The sequence below is a fragment of the Bos grunniens genome, chromosome 5 (assembly GCF_055505025.1).
Source record: "Bos grunniens cultivar Pamir isolate PY7600 chromosome 5, Bosgru_T2T1.0, whole genome shotgun sequence".
NCBI lineage: Eukaryota > Metazoa > Chordata > Mammalia > Artiodactyla > Bovidae > Bos > Bos grunniens.
In genome coordinates this window covers 41215772-41236265 of record NC_141169.1, presented here as the reverse complement: position 1 = coordinate 41236265, position 20494 = coordinate 41215772, and the positions used below count along the sequence as shown (strand labels likewise).

The 20494-nt window shown below is 36.6% G+C and overlaps 1 protein-coding gene across 4 annotated transcripts in view; it reads left to right on the top strand.

Annotated features, from left to right (window-relative positions):
• The window catches only part of LRRK2 (leucine rich repeat kinase 2), a 211469-nt gene that overhangs the window by 181167 nt on the left and 9808 nt on the right, over nt 1-20494 (top strand). For all 4 annotated transcript variants that reach the window (XM_086399919.1, XM_086399918.1, XM_086399917.1 and 1 more), the window contains 6 exons: nt 1057-1227; nt 2633-2733; nt 8751-8945; nt 10506-10699; nt 12176-12248; nt 13308-13492. In XM_086399919.1, coding sequence (XP_086256045.1) covers nt 1057-1227; nt 2633-2733; nt 8751-8945; nt 10506-10699; nt 12176-12248; nt 13308-13492 — 919 coding nt within the window. The remainder of the gene's footprint in view (nt 1-1056; nt 1228-2632; nt 2734-8750; nt 8946-10505; nt 10700-12175; nt 12249-13307; nt 13493-20494) is intronic.

Sequence of the window (20494 nt, the reverse complement as noted above, 5' to 3'; positions counted from 1 at the left end):
TCTTTGTAGTTTTAATTTTGCATATTCCCATTAACTGTTTATTTTGAAAATGTTTCAGCCTATGAAAAAGTTGAAAGAATAGTATAATATATTCCTATATTCCCTTCATATAATTTTATTATTAACTTTTTGCCACATTGTTGTTCTCTTTCTTTTCTGTTTGAGTCTTTGAAATTGAGTTGAAGATATCATGCTGTGTCATCCTGAAATGTATTTGCATGTATTTTCTTAGTATTTTCTTAGTATAAGGGTGTTTGCTTGCATAATAGCCATACCATTATCACAGCTAAGCAAATTAATTCAGGTGATAATTTTGTCTATTCAGAATTATATTATACATTTTTTTCATTTACATTATAACATCTTAAAAATTATTTTAAGCTACTGCATAGTATACAGTATTTAACTTATTTTCTTTATAGTTGGATTTCTTTAGATTGTTAATATTTTTATTGTTATAGGTAATGTTGAAATTACTCTTTTTTTCTCAAGTGATTAAAATGATTTATCTTTATTGTGAGATGAAAGGTTTTATTTCCTTATAAAAGAATTTCAGGCATGAACCTTCACTTGAGATAGAGGGCTTTTATTCATTTTAGTTGTGGTTTTCTTTTTAGTTTTCAACTGAGTTGAAGCAGTAGAGTCACACGTTCTTGAAACAATAAGTCCATTAACATTTTAGCCAGGTTAAAGTGACTTGGAGTAAAAAAATCTGCAAATCTGCCTCCTGTCTCCTCTTCTGTTTGAAATACTACCCTGAGAATAGTTATTATTAAGAAGGATGTAGTTTTTCCCCCTTTTAGGCTTTATTTAATTGTGAAACATCACTAAATAATTTATTATTGCATGTTTATCCTTATTATTCTTCAAAATTGACCGTGGGTGAAATGTCTTGGGACATGGCTTTTAACTGACTTAAGATATCTCCATTTAGAGATGATATGGCCTGTTTAGACTCATCTCCTGTTCATCAGCATACAGGCCTAAATATATACTTCTTTGGGTGTGTAAGCCCTGGATTTGAGCATATTTATTAATGTGTCTGTTTCCTTTCAGGTTTTCGTGCACCTGAAGTTGCTAGAGGAAATGTTATTTATAACCAACAAGCTGATGTTTATTCATTTGGTTTGCTACTTTATGACATTTTGACAACTGGAGGTAGAATAGCAGAGGGTTTGAAGTTTCCAAATGAGTTTGATGAATTGGCAATACAAGGGAAATTACCCGGTAAGTTTTATCTACAATAAAGATGATTATATTTTAATGTAGCAGCTTCATTTCTAAGTTATTTAATTTTATTATATAATAATTCATTTTACAACTGATAATTTTTTTGTTTAATGCATGAATACTCTTAAATTCTGTGATGTTAATATAAATCATATGAGAAACATAGAAGATATAGGGTTTCTTCTTAGTATTCTAAATATTGATATATTAGGTATTATATTTAGAAGAATACTCAGGAAAGGAAATACTATTAGAAGTCCAGGTATAGTGACTTTTCTTCTCATAAAGAGTTACTAAGTGTCCATTAGCTTGGAGTATTTTCATTTTCTTGAGTGAAGTAATTTCTATGCAGGAATGAAAACAAATTGTTTACTATAATAATTTTTAGTAGTAAATATTAGCAAGAATTAGTAAATGAGTGCTTAATGAGATCAGATCTATTTTGAATGGTCGCCTCATGCTTTAAGGGGTTCCCTGGTGGCTCAGACGGTAAAGCGTCTGCCCTCAATGCGGGAGACACAGGTTCGATCCCCGGATTGGGCAGATCCCCTGGAGAAGGAAATGGCAACCCACTCTAGTACTCTTGCCTAGAAAATTTCTTGGATGGAGGAGCCTTGTGGGCTAGAGTCCATGGGGTCGCAAAGAGTCAGACACGACTGAGTGACTTCACTTTTACTCATGCTTTAAAGAAATTCTAGGACTTTTTTCTTTCATTCCTTAACTGTTACTTCAGTTTGCATTCTGAAATATTCTTTTAAATATATTTAGTTGTTTGTCATATTTTCTGCTTTTCACTTAAAGTTTTGAGTGTACACTGTGTTCCAGCTACAGGGAAGATAACTATCTCCTTTTGGGGACCTTTAAAGATTCCCAACAGAAGGAAATCAATTATTATTTGACTAAATAGTTCATGCACAATCTGGGTCATGTCCCTCATTTTATCAATTAGCTTTCCAGGAAAAGTTTTCAGGTCTCTATTCTACACCGACCAGAAAAATGGCATACTTAAAAACAAATGTTCCAAAACTATGGGCATATGAGAACTGAATGCTTGTCTACTGTGAATATTAAAATAAAAGTATTTGCAAAAAAGTCTAATATACGAACAAAAGTGTTCTCAAAATCTATTTGAAATGAAGGTATGAAATGAAAATCTATTTTTATTCAATTGGTATTTGTGTCTCTTTTTATACTGTAAAAATCAAGGACTCTTTTTTGATGTTTCTAGTGGAGATAATTAACAAAATTAGCTTGAAGAGTGATAAGCAGTTCATAATAAATGTGGGATTATAGAGATCAATGTTTCCTTTGCAGTGTCTGGACCTCTCATACATATTGAGAAGAAATATAATCTTTCTGATTTGTTCAGTATTTTAGTGTGATATGTTTTTTAATGTTTTAGATCCAGTTAAAGAATATGGTTGTGCCCCATGGCCTATGGTTGAGAAGTTAATTAAAAAATGTTTGAAAGAAAATCCTCAAGAAAGACCCACTTCTGCCCAGGTATTTGTATCATTAAAATTTATCAATATTTTGTGCAGAACATAAAATATTTATCTATTTATAAAAAAAAAATATATATATATATATATATATATATACACACACTTAAACATATAAATACACTCATAGTTTAAAGCAGTTTTAAAGCAAACTCTTACATCCTGTCACCACCCTGGGCACAAAACCAAGGGCAGACATCCCAGAAACGTACCGATGCCTCTTTCTGATCGCATCACTCTCTTTCCCTATCAATGCAGCCACTCTCCTAACTTTCATGATAATCATTTTTATTTCCTCTTTAAGGTTTCACTACCCAGTTTAATATTCCTGTATTCATAATTTATTTAAAATGGAATCAGTCACATGCTGTTCTGAGATTTTTCAGTTTTTATCCCAACATTGTTTTGTGATCTTCATCCATGTTGTTGAACATAGCTGTTGATTCCTTTCCTGGCTGCTCCATTCCATTGTTTGAATGCACAACGATGTATTTACCCATGACCATATCAGTGGGTATTCTTTCTAGTTTTATGCTATTATCAGTACTGTTATGAACATGGTTGTACATCTCCTAGTGCAAATTGCATAAGAATTGCTTTATGTTATATATCTAGGAGTTGAATTGCAGAATCATGGAATATGGGAACGTCTAAGTCATTTTCTGAAGAAATTGTACCAGCTTAACAGTTCCATCACCTGTATATTATTGTAGCTGTTTTTTAAAATATATTCTTTTCAAATATTGTACTATCTGACTTTTTAATATTTTTGAAATGGATTCAGTTTTGTACATTGGCTTACATTTTCTTAATTACTAATAAGGATGAGCATTTCTTTATATATTCATTGGTAGTATATATGTTTTCTCTTCTGGAAAATGCTTGTTCATTGTTTTGCCCATTTTTCTATTAGGTTATTTGCATAAAAATGAAATTTAAAAACAGCTTCTTTCTTTTCTACATTGTATACTAAAACTTAGTTGGTTACGTATGTTGCAAATTTATTTTCCCAATTCATGGTTCGCATTTTTATTTCCTATTGAGTGCCTTTTGCTTAACAGAATTGCTTAATTTTAATAGAGATAAACTTAACAGTACTTACTTTTTTAGCTATTAGTTTTAGAATCTTGTTTTAAAAGGCCCTTATCTCTCCCAGAGCCACAAAAATATTTACCTATGGTTTCTTCATAAAGTTTAAAAGTTTTGCTTTTGATAAAGTTCTTAATTCATCAGGAATTGTATTTTTATCTATATCCAATTTTCTTTTTTCCATTTGGATAACCTATTTTCCAGTTTCTTCTATGAAATTGTTTCTTTCTTTGTCTTCCATTGATTTTTTTTTTCCCCTTTGCACTCTTTGATATACTCTCAAAGATACACACACGCATACTCCCTTCCATTGGTCAATTTACCTGTTTTTCCTCCAGTACAGTCCTGTCTTAATTCTGAAGCTTTAACAGTCTTCCCCTCCACCCCGCAACTGTTATCCTTTAGGAATGACTTAGCTGTTCTTTAGTCTAGTTTTTCCAAAAAAGTTTTTAAATCACTTTGTTAACTTTTTTGGAAAATTCTATTGTGCTTTGGATTAGACTTGCACTGAATCTATAGGCAATAGCCTTATGATATATTAATTCACTGTATTCTTGAATGTGGGTTGTCTCTCTGTTTATGTCTTAAGTGTCTTTCAATAAAATTTTACAATTCTGCATACAGGTCTTGCACATCTTTTATTGGATATTTTTTGCTATAAATTGCTTTAAACTCAGTTCCTGCTTTGAGATGTTTTTGAACCACCTAGGTGATGGGAATCTTATTTGCAAATCTTGAGAGCAAGCTTATGAATAACAGTTTCTCGGGGTTCTTTTGCTCTTTCACCCTGTATCTGTAAAGTCCCAAGGCTACTTGCCCTATAGACCAGCGGGAGTGGAGCATGGCTTTATTTCTAGTTTTCATTTATTCTGAATATGTGGCCTTTTGGGATCCCAGTTTTATCCTGTTACTACATTCTCCATTTTGGGCATCCCTAGATTTAACTCTTTCCCACCAGCCCCACAAGGCATTCAAAACCACAAATCAGTTTTACTTCAGTAGACCAGTGCTTTAAGGGAAAATCAGGCTTTGGGGCTTATCTGATCTCTCTGGATTCTGCCTTTCATTAATATTTTGGCCTAATAATTCTGTATGGTGTGGTCAGATCCCTAATGTTTTTAAGAGGTTAAAAAAATAATTTCTTCAGCATTTTAAATTGTAGTTATATGGATCAGATCAGATCAGATCAGTCGCTCAGTCGTGTCCGACTCTGCTACCCCATGAATCGCAGCATGCCAGGCCTCCCTGTCCATCACCAACTCCCGAAGTTCACCGAGACTCACGACCATCGAGTCAGTGATGCCATGCAGCCATCCCATCCTCTGTCGTCCCCTTCTCCTCTTGCCCCCAATCCCTCCCAGGTTCAGACTCATCTTTTCCAATGAGTCAACTCTTCGCATGAGGTGGCCAAAATACTGGCGTTTCAGCTTTAGCATCATTCCTTCCAAAGAAATCCCAGGGCTGATCTCCTTCAGAATGGACCGGTTGGATCTCCTTGCAGTCCAAGGGACTCTCAAGAGTCTTCTCCAACACCACAGTTCAAAAGCATCAATTCTTCGGCGCTCAGCCTTCTTCACAGTCCAACTCTCACATCCATACGTGACCACAGGAAAAACCATAGCCTTGACTAGATGAACCTTTGTTGGCAAAGTAATGTCTCTGCTTTTGAATATGCTATCTAGGTTGGTCATAACTTTCCTTCCAAGGAGTAAGCGTCTTTTAATTTCATGGCTAGAGTCACCTTCTACAGTGATTTTGAAGCCCAGAAAAATAAAGCCTGACACTGTTTCCCCATCTATTTCCCATGAAGTGATGGGACCGGATGCCATGGTCTTCGTTTTCTGAATGTTGAGCTTTAAGCCAACTTTTTCACTCTCCACTTTCACTTTCATCAAGAGGCTTTTTAGTTCCTCTTCACTTTCTGCCATAAGGGTGGTGTCATCTGCATATCTAAGGTTATTGATATTTCTCCCGGCAATCTTGATTCCAGCTTGTGTTTCTTCCAGTCCAGCATTTCTCATGATGTACTCTTCATATAAGTTAAATAAACAGGGTGACAATATACAGCCTGATGTACTCTTTTTCCTATTTGGAACCAGTCTATTGTTCCATGTCCAGTTCTAACTGTTGCTTCCTGACCTGAATACAGATTTCTCAAGAGGCAGGTCAGGTGGTCTGGTATTCCCATCTCTTTCAGAATTTTCCACAGTTTATTGTGATCCACACAGTCAAAGGCTTTGGCATAGTCAATAAAGCAGAAATGGATGCTTTTCTGGAACTCTCTTGCTTTTTTCCATGATCCAGCGGATGTTGGCAATTTGATCTCTGGTGCCTCTGCCTTTTCTAAAACCCGGCTTGAACATCAGGAAGTTCACGGTTCACATATTGCTGAAGCCTGGCTTGGAGAATTTTGAGCATTACTTTACTAGCGTGTGAGATGAGTGCAATTGTGCAGTAGTTTGAGCATTCTTTGGCATTGCCTTTCTTTGGGATTGGAATGAAAACTGGCCTTTTCCAGTCCTGTGGCCACTACTGGGTTTTCCAAATTTGCTGGCATATTGAGTGCAGCACTTTCACAGCATCATCTTTCAGGACTTGGAATAGCTCAACTGGAATTCCATCACCTCCACTAGCTTTGTTCGTAGTGATGCTTTCTAAGGCCCACTTGACTTCACATTCCAGGATGTCTGACTCTAGGTCAGTGATCACACCATCGTGATTATCTGGGTTGTGAAGATCTTTTTTGTACAGTTCTTCTGTGTATTCTTGCCATCTCTTCTTAATATCTTCTGCTTCTGTTAGGTCCATACCATTTCTGTTCTTTATTGAGCCCATCTTTGCATGAAATGTTCCTTTGGTATCTCTGATTTTCTTGAAGAGATCCCTAGTCTTTCCCATTCTGGGCTTTCTTATCTCTTTTTGCTATTCTTTGGAACTCTGCATTCAGATGTTTATATTTTTCCTTTCTCCTTTGCTTTTCGCTTCTCTTCTTTTCATAGCTATTTGTAAGGCCTCCCCAGACAGCCATTTTGCTTTTTTGCATTTCTTTTCCATGGGGATGGTCTTGATCCCTGTCTCCCATACAATGTCACGAACCTCATTCCATAGTTCATCAGGCACTCTATCTATCAGATCTAGGCCCTTAAATCTATTTCTCACTTCCACTGTATAATCATAAGGGATTTGATTTAGGTCATACCTGAATGGCCTAGTGGTTTTCCCTACTTTCTTCAATTTAAGTCTGAATTTCTTGTTCAAATAACCTTTTCTATCATATTATTGGAAATAGAACTCTTATAGTTTTTTAAATTTTATTTTGATTTTATTTCTTGGTCACACTGCATGGCATGCAGGATATTAGTTTCCTGACCATATCAAACCCTCGCCCCCTATAGTGGAAGTCTTGACCACTGGCCTACCAGTGAAGTCCCTCTTACTATGTTTTAAATAAAACATTTAATATATCAAAATAAGAGGTGTTTTTATATTTTGGACTCTCAATTTTGTATAATAATTAATTGAAAAATTTTTGTTCAGTTTCTTACTGAGAAATAGCTGAGGACATGTACACTACCTTTATCAGACAACCTATAAATCATGTTGACTACTTGTCTTACTTTTTAATTTTGGTTGCTACCAGTATTAATCACACAGACTTTTAAAAAATATATCTTGGTGATATTCTCCAAAGCTTAATTATTGTTTTACTTTTTCTTTTTTAAATTTTTACTTATGTTTCACTTGTATTTTATAGCTTACCTATCACCTTGAGGGTTTTTTTCTCGTAGCATATGACAGTATTCAAAAACTTTCTCATACCTGTTTAAAATACCATGTGTGCTAGGCAAGATAGGTGAACTCATACCTTCAGATGAGGCACTGGGTGGAAAGGAGCTTTCTTGGAGTATCCTGCATGGCAGGCAGGTGGCTGTGACACGAGACTCTAATTCCATTTTCCTGACTCCTGGTTGTTTCCTTACATTGGCTTTATGCCATCTCTCTAGTTCTTTAGTGCTTGAAGGAAAAACAAAAACAGAATCTGGAGGTGATTTGTGAGTTTGTTGCCATGCTGTGCTTAGTCACTCAGTTGTGTCTGACTCTTTGTGACACCATAGACTGTAGCCCGCCAGATTCCTCTGTCCACGGGGATTCTCCAGACAAGAGTACTGGAGTGGGTAGCCTATCCCTTCTCCAGGTGATCTTCTCAACTGAGGAGTTGAACTGGGGGTCTCTTGCAATGCAGGTGAATTCATTACCAGTTGAGCTACCAGGGAAGCTGGTTCCCAAAGATCAAAATTTCATTTCCCTTCAACTGGTAGAAGCTCTAGTCTCTTGTTGGTTCGAATATTTGTCTTCAACATGATGTGTTTCTGCGGTATAAAACTGAATGAAGAATAGCTCCTGATTCTGGTAACTTTCTGTTAATTTGGCACTTTGGGGATTTCTTTTCAAAGAATTCAGTTACAAAACACACCCTACATAATAAAGTATGTATACCATGCACAGTTTAAAAATAAGTATTGTTTTAATGTAATTTTATCTCTAGTTTGTTAATCTTGTTGCTCTGGGTGGATCACAGTATAAATAACAAGTTTAGATTTTTCTTGATGAAACTGTAACATTTAACTGTAACATTATGCATAATGATATGATCTTTCAAGGTGTTTCCCAGATGTCTTGGTGGTAAAGAATCCACCTGCCAAGCTGGAAATGCAGGGTTGATCCCTGGGTCAGGAAGATCCCCTGGAGAAGGAAATGGCAACCCATTCTAGTAATGTTGCCTGGGAAATCCCACGGACAGAGGAGCATAGTGGGCTATAGTCCATAAGGTCTCAAAGACTCTGACATGACTTAGCGACTAAACTACCATCATAATCTTTCAAACAGACATGTGTTAACTTGATGTGTGTTGTTTTTTAAACTTCTCAGGTCTTTGACATTTTGAATTCAGCTGAGTTAATCTGTCTGATGAGACGTATATCAATACCTAAAAGCTTTACTGTTGAATGCATGGTTGCTACGAATCATAACAGCAAGAATGTGAGGATTTGGCTGGGCTGTGGACACACTGACAAAGGACAGCTCTCGTTTCTTGACTTAAATACAGAAAGATACACTTCTGAGGTAAATCCAAATGCTCTTTAAATTAGTGATATTCTAGAAAACTCACTTTGTGAACTATTTTAAAGCTTGTGCCAATTAAAAAGTTACTTGGGAGCATTCAGTGCATAGATGTGAAGTATCTGGCTGGGGCCAGGGCCAGGGAAGGGCTTGTGGGCACGGTGTTTGGTTTGGGACACAGTGACAGAGCTATCTGTGTCCGACTGCTGGGTGGAAAGTGATTGTCTGGGGCCTAGCCAAGAAAGAGGTCTGAGAGGTTCTTGACACTAACCATGACTTTCAAGTGGAACTGCAGCAACTCAACTGGTTCTTTTAAAAAAAAGTTACTTAGGAAGAAATTAAATAAGGGCTAATATAGACTTGTATTAAATTAGCTTCCTGTTAGAACAAGTGCATTCACAAGAAATTAAGTGGTATGTATTTTGTTTTAAAACCACAATGTAAAAAAAAAAAAAAAAAAAAACCCACAATGTATGTCTTAGGTCAGGATCCCTAGAAACAGAGCCTGAAACAGGATTTTATATGAGTGATTTAAGGAAAGAGAGGGCTTCCCTGGTAGCTCAGCTGGCAAAGAATCTGCCTGCAATGCAGGAGACCTGGGCTTGATCCCTGGGTTGGGAAGATCCCCTGGAGGAGGGCATGGTAACCCACTCCAGTATTCTTGCCTGGAGAATCCCCGTGGACAGAGGAGCCTGGGGTTTCAAACAGCCAGACATGACTGAATGACTAAGCAGAGCGCACAAGGAGAGAGAAACTTTAAAGAAGATATGGGAAGCCACATAGGTCAAGGAAAGAAGCTCAGCAAAATGTAGTTTCTGAGGAAGTCTAGCTTCAAGCTTTGTGTATGTGCATTCATGCTCAATCTTTTGACACCATGTACTGTATGTAGCCCTCCAACTTTCAGTCATCACCCACAAGAAACTCTGGAATGTGATAACAGCACAGATTAATTCTTTCACCAGGCAAGTGGTCTGGTATGTCAGTCCCACTTATCAGTCAGTCATTAGCCACAATTTGCCCAATGGTAGGAGTGGGGTAATCTCCCAGCCACTTCTGAACAAGCCAGCTCCCTGTGGGCTGAAGGTAATGAAGGGTGCAGCTTTGAGCTCTTAGTAGCCAACACTCAGAGCACCTGAGGGTGGCTGATAGAGGAGATCTGGGCTTGGCTTTTACAAGATGGGTCACTAATTGTATTGGGAAATATAAGGTAAATTTCTAGACTTAAAAAATTTAATATTTTGATAGTTGCTTTGAAATGTGTTATGCCTAAATATTATTCTTAAGGTTGAACAGTGTTCTTGTGTTATTTTGAGTGAGAAATGATACTGAAAATAATTTTCAGTTTTTAAATTTTAGTTTCAGGTACATTCTAGACAGACCTTTTTTTTTTTTCTTTGCCAGTTAACTCATTTATTGTTGCAAGTTAAATAAAATCGTCACTGTTTTTAAAATTAAAAGCAAGAAGATAAAAAGTTAAATATGTGAATTACATAATTCTGTACAAATTCTAGCCACTTAACGGTAGACCAAAGTCCTTTAGAGTGTGTTTTCTTTTCTTACTAGGAAGTTACTGATAGTAGAATTCTGTGCCTTGCCTTGGTGTATCTTCCTGTTGAAAAGGAAAGTTGGATTGTGTCTGGAACACAGTCTGGCACGCTCCTCGTCATTAATACTGAAGATGGGAGAAAGAGGCATACCCTTGAAAAGATGACTGATTCTGTTACTTGCTTGTATTGCAATTCCTTTTCCAAGCAAAGGTAAGACAGTGAATTTGACCTTGAAGGAGCATTACCTGTCTTTTAGTTGACTTAATTATGTGCAAAATTGTTACAGTATCAGCACATGCAAATTTTTAACATTTTCCCATTGGTTGCATGTATTAAAGGGAATTATAGGAGGCCTCAAAGATATTGGTGTTTTCCCGTATACAGATCAGGCTGAAGCAGTTTAAAAATAGGTCAGTCAAGGGCGCCTGTCAGCAGAGTGGGGAGAGGGCTGCAGGCTGGAGGAAGTACCTGAGGGAGGCGGGAAGAGTCGGGGCTGCGGCCTCAGGAGACGCTGGGGAGGAGGGCTGGGTGCCTGCTGGCCAGGATGTGCTTGTCAGCCCAGCACCCGGATGTGGGCGCATGGCCTCTGATCCCGCAGAGCCCCTAGGGCTGGCCGGAGTCAGTTCTCCGTGTGTGTGTGTGTGTGTGTGTGTGTGTGTGTTTGTGGCGGGGCGGCGGGGGGGGGGGGGGGCTGCAAGACCTCAACTATGGCTCTAACGCTTTACAACTCATGACAGCAATTTACTTTCGTAGGGCTTCTACCAAAAAGAGTTCTTATTCTTTGTCTGAATGCATGTATATCGATTATCTGTTATATGCCTCTAAAGCATAGCACTTAACTACCAGATTGAAAAAAATAACAAAAACAAAAACTTCAGTAAATGAATTCATAAGTTGTTAATAGGTGAAAATGGCTTAAACATTATCGGTTATTGAAATGAGAGAATTTCAGATATGAGTGATAGATTAGTTGCTGTAATATTTGGGGCGGTATGATTTCCATGAGGCATTTAGATTATATGTCATATCCTTCAGTCAGTACCAGAAAATAAATAAGTATTAGAAAAATGTGAAGTCCAAGTTTTGGTAGCCGAATTATAAACTCCATTGGCAATGATCCAAAAATTATTGTTGGATACTGTCAAAAATTTCATCAGAGGAAGTCAAATAGGCAAGGAAGATTTCATATTTAAGATAATTGCAATAGGGGAGAGGAATTGAACTCAGCTCTGCTGAAATAAAAGATGGGGGAGTTTTTAAACCCTTTAACGAGCTAGTGGAAAAGTGCTGAAGGACTTTGGGGGAGGAGGAGGGTCAATGTGATTAGGCCATCTGTGTTTGTTGATCATTGCTTATTGAAATTGAGCTCCTACTGTCTTACAAAGACTAGGAGAAGGCACATCATCCTTCCTGATGACATTTCAGAGACGGCTTCCAAATTTTTGAGAAAGTCATTCTTAAATTATAAAACTTGCAAGGGTCTAGGAGAAGATCTGCATTTTAAATGGGCCAAGAAAGAAGTTATAATTTATGTTTTCTCAAGTGAACGCTGTAAGGAAAGGGAGGTCAGGGCCAATAACCAGGAAAAAAACCTGTCTAAAGTTTAGTTAAGCTAGGGGGAATGTGAAGCCATCTTGGTCAATATAATCATTCTTTTCATAACAATTTTGACATTTTTTCTTTTAGCAAGCAAAAAACTTTCCTTTTAGTGGGAACTGCTGATGGCAACTTAGCGATTTTTGAAGATAAAAGTGTTAAGGTAAATATTGAACACATTCTGCATCAAAATTTAAATTGTTTCATGTTTATTCATCAACACCCTCCTTCTGATTATAAACTCCTTGACACCAAGGATCATGTATTCTGTTTTTTATCTTTTCATTGCTTCAGAAAGTCTTGTACACAATAGATTCTCTATAAGTACTTGCTGATTAACTGTGTATATGAATGAACCAAGGAAAAATTGATAAATGAGATCTGATTTATAATAGTCTTAGTGATGGAAATAATTCCATTTTTATATAAGTGAAGTAGATAATTTCTTATAACTATATTGTGGAAAAGATAAGGGAAACAAGTTTTAAGTCTGGCTTGCTATCAACCTATTCTTTAATCTTGAAGAAATCATTTGACTTTCTGTTCTTAAGATTCACATTTATCATTAAAGCATTGATTTCTCCACCCTTCATTCATCTGTGGTTCCATCTAGTCATTTAACATCCTATCCATTCATACTCTTTGTTAGCAAAAAAGCTTATTATCTAATGAGAGACAAATAATTATAGTAGAATTTTTAGGTTACTGCTGTACAAATTTTGCATGGAGAAGTGAAGAGATTGGTTACAAAGATAATTGAATACTATTTGAATTAAATCCTGTTTTTATAAGCCATTTGAAAAATTTATCCTGGATTTTTATTTTTATACCTCTAACCATTTAAGCAGAGAAGGCAATGGCACCCCACTCCAGTACTCTTGCCTGGAAAATCCCATGGATGGAGGAGCCTGGTAGGCTGCAGTCCATGGGGTCGCTAAGAGTTAGACACGGCTAAGCGACTTCACTTTCACTTTTCACTTTCATGCATTGGAGAGAAGGAAATGGCAACCCACTCCAGTGTTCTTGCCTGGAGAATCCCAGCGACAGGGGAGCCTGGTGGGCTGCCGTCTATAGGGTTGCACAGAGTCGGACACGACTGAAGTGACTTAGCAGCAGCAGCAACCATTTAAGAGGAAAAGTAGTTTTTAGGAAGCTCAAATTTTACACTGTTTCACTCTGTAGATACTCAATTTACTGAATGTGTTTTCTCTTTTTGGCAAAGTGTAAAGGAGCCACTCCTTTGAAGATACTCAACATAGGAAATGTCAGCACTCCACTGATGTGTTTGAGTGAATCTGTGAACTTAACTGAAAAAAACATTATGTGGGGAGGATGTGGTACAAAAGTTTTCTCATTTTCTGATGATTTCACCATTCAGAAACTCATTGAGACCAGGACAAATCAGCGGTGAGTTATTCCTTTCTGTGCAGCTAATTTACCATTTTATTAATGTATATTCTTTGTAATCGTGTCAATAATACTGTCTGTAATTTCCAACAAAAATCTTTCAAAATGCATACATTATTTTTCTGTTGTAAATGTAAATATTCATTATGAAACTTAGAAAGCACAGGAACGTTAAAAAAATCACCCAGTCTAATCACATTTGGGATAGAATATGAAAATCCATGGTAATTTTGTAGTGTTTATCAATTTAAACTTTTATCATTTTCATTATCTCCATTTCAAATTAAACATGGAATTTGAAAGACAATCAACTCATTATTTTACTAAAGATATGAATTTTACACATATATTTTGGATAATTTTCTTCTTTCTTTTTTTATTGAGATATTGTTGATTTACACTATTATATAAATTTAAGCTATACAACATAGGGATTTGAAATTTTCAAAGGTTATATTCCATTTATAGTTATTATAAAATATTGGCTACATTCCCTGTGTTATACGGTATATCCTTGTAGCTTATTTTATACATAGTAATTTGTACTTCTTAATGTTCTAACATTATCTTGGCCTCCCCTCTTTCCTCTCTGCACTGGTAAACACTAGTTTGTTCTCTGTATCTTTGAGTGTGTTTTAATTTTGTTATATTCACTAGTTTGTTTTATTTTTTAGATTCTACATATAAGTGAGATCAAATAGTATTTGTCTTTCTTTGACTTATTTCACTTAGCATAATAGCCTCTAAGTTCATCCATGTTGTTGCAAATGGCAAAATTTCAATCATTTTATTGGTGGGTATTATTCTCTTGTATATTTATACATACCATATCTTCTTTTTTCATTCATCTGATGGTGGACACTTAGGTTGCTTCCATATCTTGCTTATTATTAGAGTGCTTATATCATTTCAAATATATATATATATATATATATATATATATATATATTTTGGATAAATTCCCAGGAGTGGAATTTTTGGGTCATATGGTAGTTCTATTTTTAGTTTTTTGAGGAATCTAAATTTATTTCCATAGTGGCTGTACCATTTTCACAACCAGTGCATGAGGTTTCCCTTTTCTCCACACTCTTGCCAATGCTTGTTATTTGTGGTCTTTTTGATGATAGCCATTCTGACAGGTGTTAGGTGATACTTCACTGTGGTTTTAATTTGAGCTTCTCTGATGATACTGATGGTAAGCATCTTTTCATGTGCCTATAGATCATCTGTATGTCTTCTTTGGAAAAATGCCTATGGGTCTCTGTCCTTTTATTAATTTTGTTTTGTATTTTTAATGTTGATTTATAGGAGCTATTTGTATATTTTGGATATTAACACCTTATCAATCACATAATTTGCAAATATTGTCTTCTATTCAGTAGGTTGTCTTCATTTTGTTGATGGTTTCCTTCACTGTGCAAAAGTTTTTAAGTGTACTTAGCTCCTCCCATTTATTTTTGCTATTATTTTCTTTGCTTTAGGAGACAGACCCCCCAAAATTTATTGCTACAATTTATGTTAAGTGTTCAACCTATGTTTCCTTCTGGGAGTTTTATGATATCGAGTCTTGCATTCGAGTCTTTAATCTATTTTGAGTTTATTTTTGTACATGTTGTTAGAGACTCTTCTATGTTTCATTCTTTTCCATATACCTGTCTATTTCTCCCAGTACCATTTATTGAAGAGACTGTCCTTGCTCTATTGTACATTCTTATTCTTGCCTTCTTTGTTGTAGATTAATTGAACATAAGTGAGTGGGTTTATTTCTGGTCTCTTGTATTTCATTGATATGTGTGTCTTTTTTGTGCCAATTCCATACTATTTTGATTACCATAGCTTTGTAATCTAGTCTGAAGTCAGAGCCTGTGATTCCTCCAGTTACGTTCTTTCTCAAGATTGTTTTGACTATTTAAATCTTTTGTGTTTCCATACAAATTTTATGTTCTGTGAAAAATTCCATTGGTGTTTTAGTAGGGATTTCACTGAATATATAGATTGCCTTTGGGTAGTATAGTCATTTTGACATTATTAATTCTTCCAGTCCATGAACATGGTATATCTTTCCATTGGTTTCTGTCTTCTTGTTTCTTTCATCAGTCTTAGAGTTTTCTGAGTACAGATCTTTTATCACCTCAGTTCAGTTCAGTCGCTCAGTCATGTCCAAATGTCTGACTCTTTGCCACCCCATGTCGTCCCCTTCTCCTCCTGCCCCTAATCCCTCCCAGCATCAGAGTCTTTTCCAATGAGTCAACTCTTCGCATAAGGTGGCAAAGTATTGGAGTTTCAGCTTCAACATCAGTCCTTCCAATGAACACCCAGGACTGATCTCCTTTAGAATGGACTGGTTGGAGCTCCTTGCAGTCCAAGGGACTCTCAAGAGTCTTCTCCAACACCAAAGTTCAAAAGCATCAATTCTTCGGTGCTCAGCTTTCTTCACAGTCCAACTCTCACATCCGTACATGACCACTGGAAAAATCATAGCCTTGACTAGCTGGACCTTTGCTGGCAAAGTAATGTCTCTGCTTTTGAATATGCTACTAGGTTGGTCATAACTTTCCTTCCAAGGAGTAAGCGTCTTTTAATTTCATGGCTGCTATCACCATCTGCAGTGATTTTGGAGCCTAAGTGAAATGTGTCTCTGTTTCCATTTTTTCCCCTTCCATTTGCCATGAAGTGATGGGACCAGATGCCATGATCTTCGTTTTCTGAATGTTGAGCTTTAAGCCAACTTTTTCACTCTCCTCTTTCACTGTCATCAAGAGGCTCTTTAGTTCTTCTTCACTTTCTGCCATATGGGTGGTGTCGTCTGCATATCTGAGGTTATTGATATTTCTCCTGGCATTCTTAATTCCAGCTTGTGCTTCTTCCAGCCCAGCATTTCTCATGATGTACTCTGCATAGAAGTTAAATAAGCAGAGTGACAATATACAGCCTTGAAGTACTCCTTTTCCTATTTGGAACCAGTCTGTTGTTCCATGTTCAGTTCTAACTGTTGCTTCCTGACCTGATATAGTTTTCTCAAGAGGCAGGTCAGGTAGGTTTATTCCTTGTTATTTTATTCTTTTTGATGCAGTTGCTAATGGAATTGTTTCCTTAATTTCTCTTTCTGATTGTTTGTTGTTAGTGTATGGAAATGCAACAGATTTCTGTATCCTGCAATTTTATTGAATTCATTAATGAGCTCTACTAGTTTTCTGGCAGTGTCTTTAGGATTTTCTATGTGTAGTATCTTATTTAACTTATATGCAGAGTACATCATGAGAAACTCTGGGCTGGAAGAAGAACAAGCTAGAATCAACTTTGCCGGGAGAAATATCAATAACCTCAGATATGCAGATGACACCACCCTTATGGCAGAAAGTGAAGAGGAACTAAAAAGCCTCTTGATGAAAGTGAAAATATAGAGTGAAAAAGTTGACTTAAAGCTCAACATTCAGAAAACTAAGATCATGGTATCTGGTCCCATCATTTCATGGGAAATAGATGGGGAAACAGTGGAAATGGTGTCAGAATTTATTTTTGGGGTCTCCAAAATCACTGCAGATGGTGATTGCAGCCATGAAATTAAAAGACGCTTACTCCTTGGAAGGAAAGTTATGACCAACCTAGCCAGCATATTAAAAAGCAGTGACATTACTTTACCAACAAAGGTCCGTCTAGTCAAGGCTATGGTTTTTCCAGTACTCATGTATGGATGTGGGAGTTGGACTATAAAGAAAGCTGAGTGCTGAAGAATTGATGCTTTTGAACTGTTGTATTGGAGAAGACTCTTGAGAGTCCCTTGGACTGCAAGGAGCTCCAACCAGTCCATTCTAAAGGAGATCAGTCCTGGGTGTTCATTGGAAGGACTGATATTGAAGCTGAAACTCCAATATTTTGCCACCTCATGTGAAGAGTTGACTCATTGGAAAAGACTTTGATGCTGGGAGGGATTGGGGGCAGGAGGAGAAGGGGATGGAAGAGGATGAGATGGCTGGATGGCATCATTGACTCAGTGGACATGGGTTTGGGTAGGCTCCAGGAGTTGGTGATGGACAGGAAAGCCTGGTGTGCTCAAGTTCATGGGTTTGCAAAGAGTCAGACACGACTGAGTGACTGAACTGAACTGGACTGAACTGAATTTTCTAAATTTACTGAGGCTTATTTTTTGGTCTAGCATGTGACCTATCCAAGAGTATGTTACATGTGTACTTGAAAAGAATGTGCATTCAAAGGCTTTTGAATAGAATGTGCTTCAGTTTATATATATGTAAAATTCATCTGGTATGATTTGTTATTTAAGGCCAGTATTTCCTTATTGATTTTCTGTATGGATGATCTGTCCATTGATGTAAGTAGTGTGTTAAGGTCCTCAACTATTACTGTATTACTGTTGATTTCTCCCTTTATTTCTGTTAATATTTGGTTTATGTATTTAGGTTTTTCTATGTTGGGTGAATATATTAACAACTGTTATATCTTTTTTGAATGATCCCTTGATCATTATGTAATGTCCTTCTTTGTTTCCTGTAAAAGTCTTTGTTTTGAAATCTATTTTTCTGTTATAAGTATCGCTGCCCAGCTATTCTTAAATTTCCATTTGCATGGAATACCTTTTTCTGTCCCTGAACTTTCAGTCAGTTTTATATCTGAATTGAGTCTTTGTAGGCTGCAGATATACAAATCTTGTTTCTGTATCCATTTTACCACTCTGTCTTTGATTAAAGCATTTAGTCCAATTTACATTTAAAATAGTTATTCATATGTATGTTCTTTTTGCCATTTTGTTAAATGTGTTGAGTTTGTTTTTGTAGGTGCGTTTTGTTCCTTTCTTCTTTTGTTCTTTTCTCTTGTATTTTGATAAATATCTTTAGTGCTTTATTCCTTTTTCTGTTTGTATCTATTATAGACTTTTGGCTTGTCACTACTGTGAGTTTTACATGTGGAAATATATATGGAAAAAAATACAAGTGAGAATCTCTCAGTTGTGTCTGACTCTTTTCAACCCATGGTGTAGCCTGCTAGGCTCTTCTGACCATTGAATTTTCCAGGCGAGAATACTGGAGTGGGTAACCATTCCCTTCTCCACGGGATGTTCCTGACCCAGGGATCAAGCCCAGGTCTCCTGCATAGCAGGCATAGTCTTTAACTGTTTTAAGTTGCTGATCTCTTAATTTCAAATACATTTTATCAACCTTGCATTTGTACTCTCCTCCCCTCACAATTATGATTTTTGATACCGTATTTTACATATAATTTCTTTGCATGTCTCTTACCTTCTTATTGTGGATATACAGGAATTTACTACTTTTGTCTTTTACCCTTACTACTAGCTCTGTGTGTGGGTGCTTTCCTATCTTTAGCACCAGTTTGCCCTTACTGATGAAGTTTTCAATTTATAATTTTCAATTTTCTTGTGGCCCTTCCTTTATCACTTAAAGAGTTACTTTAACATTTCTTGTGAGGCTGGTTTAGTTGTGCTGAACTTTTTTAGCTTTTGCTTGTCTGTGAAGTTTTTTATTTCTCCATCAAATCTGAATGAGAGCTTTGCTGGATAGAGTATTCTTGATTTTTAACTTTTTCCCTTTCATCATTTTAAATATACCATACCACTTCCTTCTGGCCTGCAGAGTTTCTGCTGAAAAATAAGCTGATAACATTATGGGAATTCCTTTGTATGTTATTTGTTGTTTTTCTCTTTTATTATAATATTATCTCTATATCTTTATTTTTTATTTTAGTTAAATAATTTTAATTAAATAAATAAATACTGTGTCTTGGTATGTTTGTTTTTGAGTTAATCCTCTATGGAACTCTGCTTTCTGAATTTATATATTTCCTTTCCCAGGTTAGGGAATTTTTCATCTGTTATAACTTCTATTATGCTCTCAGCTCCTTTCTTTCTGTCTCTCTTCTTCTTCTTGGACCCCTATTCACTTTATAGTGAATATTATTGGGCTTGATGTTGTCCCAGAAGTCTCTTAAATTGTCCTCATGTCTTTCATTATTATTTTTTTTCTGTTAAGCATCATTGATTTCCACGACTGTTTCTTCCAGGTTATTGATTCATTCATCTGTATCATTTAATCTACTATTGATTTCTTCTAGTACATTTTAAATTTCACTTATATTCTTTATCTCTGTTTGGTTGTTGTTTGTATTTTATAAATCTTTGTTAAAACTTCTAATGTCTTGCTCTGTGCATCAATTCTCTTGAGTTCTTTGATCATTTTTATGATCACTACTCTGAACTCTTTATCAGGTTGATTGCCTAACTCAACTTTACTTAGCTCTTCTTCTAGAGTTTTATCTTGTTTCTTCATTTGAAACATGTTCCTCTGTCACTTAATTTTGCCTAAATTGCTTTTTTATATTAACTTATCTGGTAGGTTGGTTATGTTTTCTGACTTTGAAGAACTGGCCTTTTGCAGGAGACACCTTTTGTTCTCAGCAGTGTATTCCCCTCTCATCACCAGTGCCATATTCTCTACAGGTTCCCCCATGAGGGCTGCAAGGGTCCTTCTGTTGCAGCTGATGGACTATGTGAGCAGTCTGCTAAACTTGGTCGGCTGGTCCATTTGGTTGCTCAATCTTGCCTTGTATGGAGGCTGAGATGACCTCTGGTTTGTGGTACTGGATTATCAGGCATCTGATTGTGGAACTTTGGGGAGCCCTGGACTTTTGCTGGGTTACTGGTGGGTGGAGTCAGGGTCCAGGAGACCCAGGGGCTATTGCCTGCCCATCAATGGATAAAACCAGGTCATGGAGCTAGTGTGGCTTACTGGAAAGCAGAACCAAGTCCTGGATTCTTGTTTCAGGGCTAAGGAGTCCCAGAGCATGTTGTTGGTGGGTGGGACTGGTTCCTGAAATATCTGGCTGTGTGGCCTCTGGTTTCTTGAAGCTTGTGTTGGCCTGCCCGTGTCTGTGTCCCCCGGGTGAGCTGCAGTTGCCTCCTAACCCAGCTGCTGCCTTCTAGTCCAGACTATGTGGTGTATGCCCTTTAAGTGTGAATTCTCTGTTTTC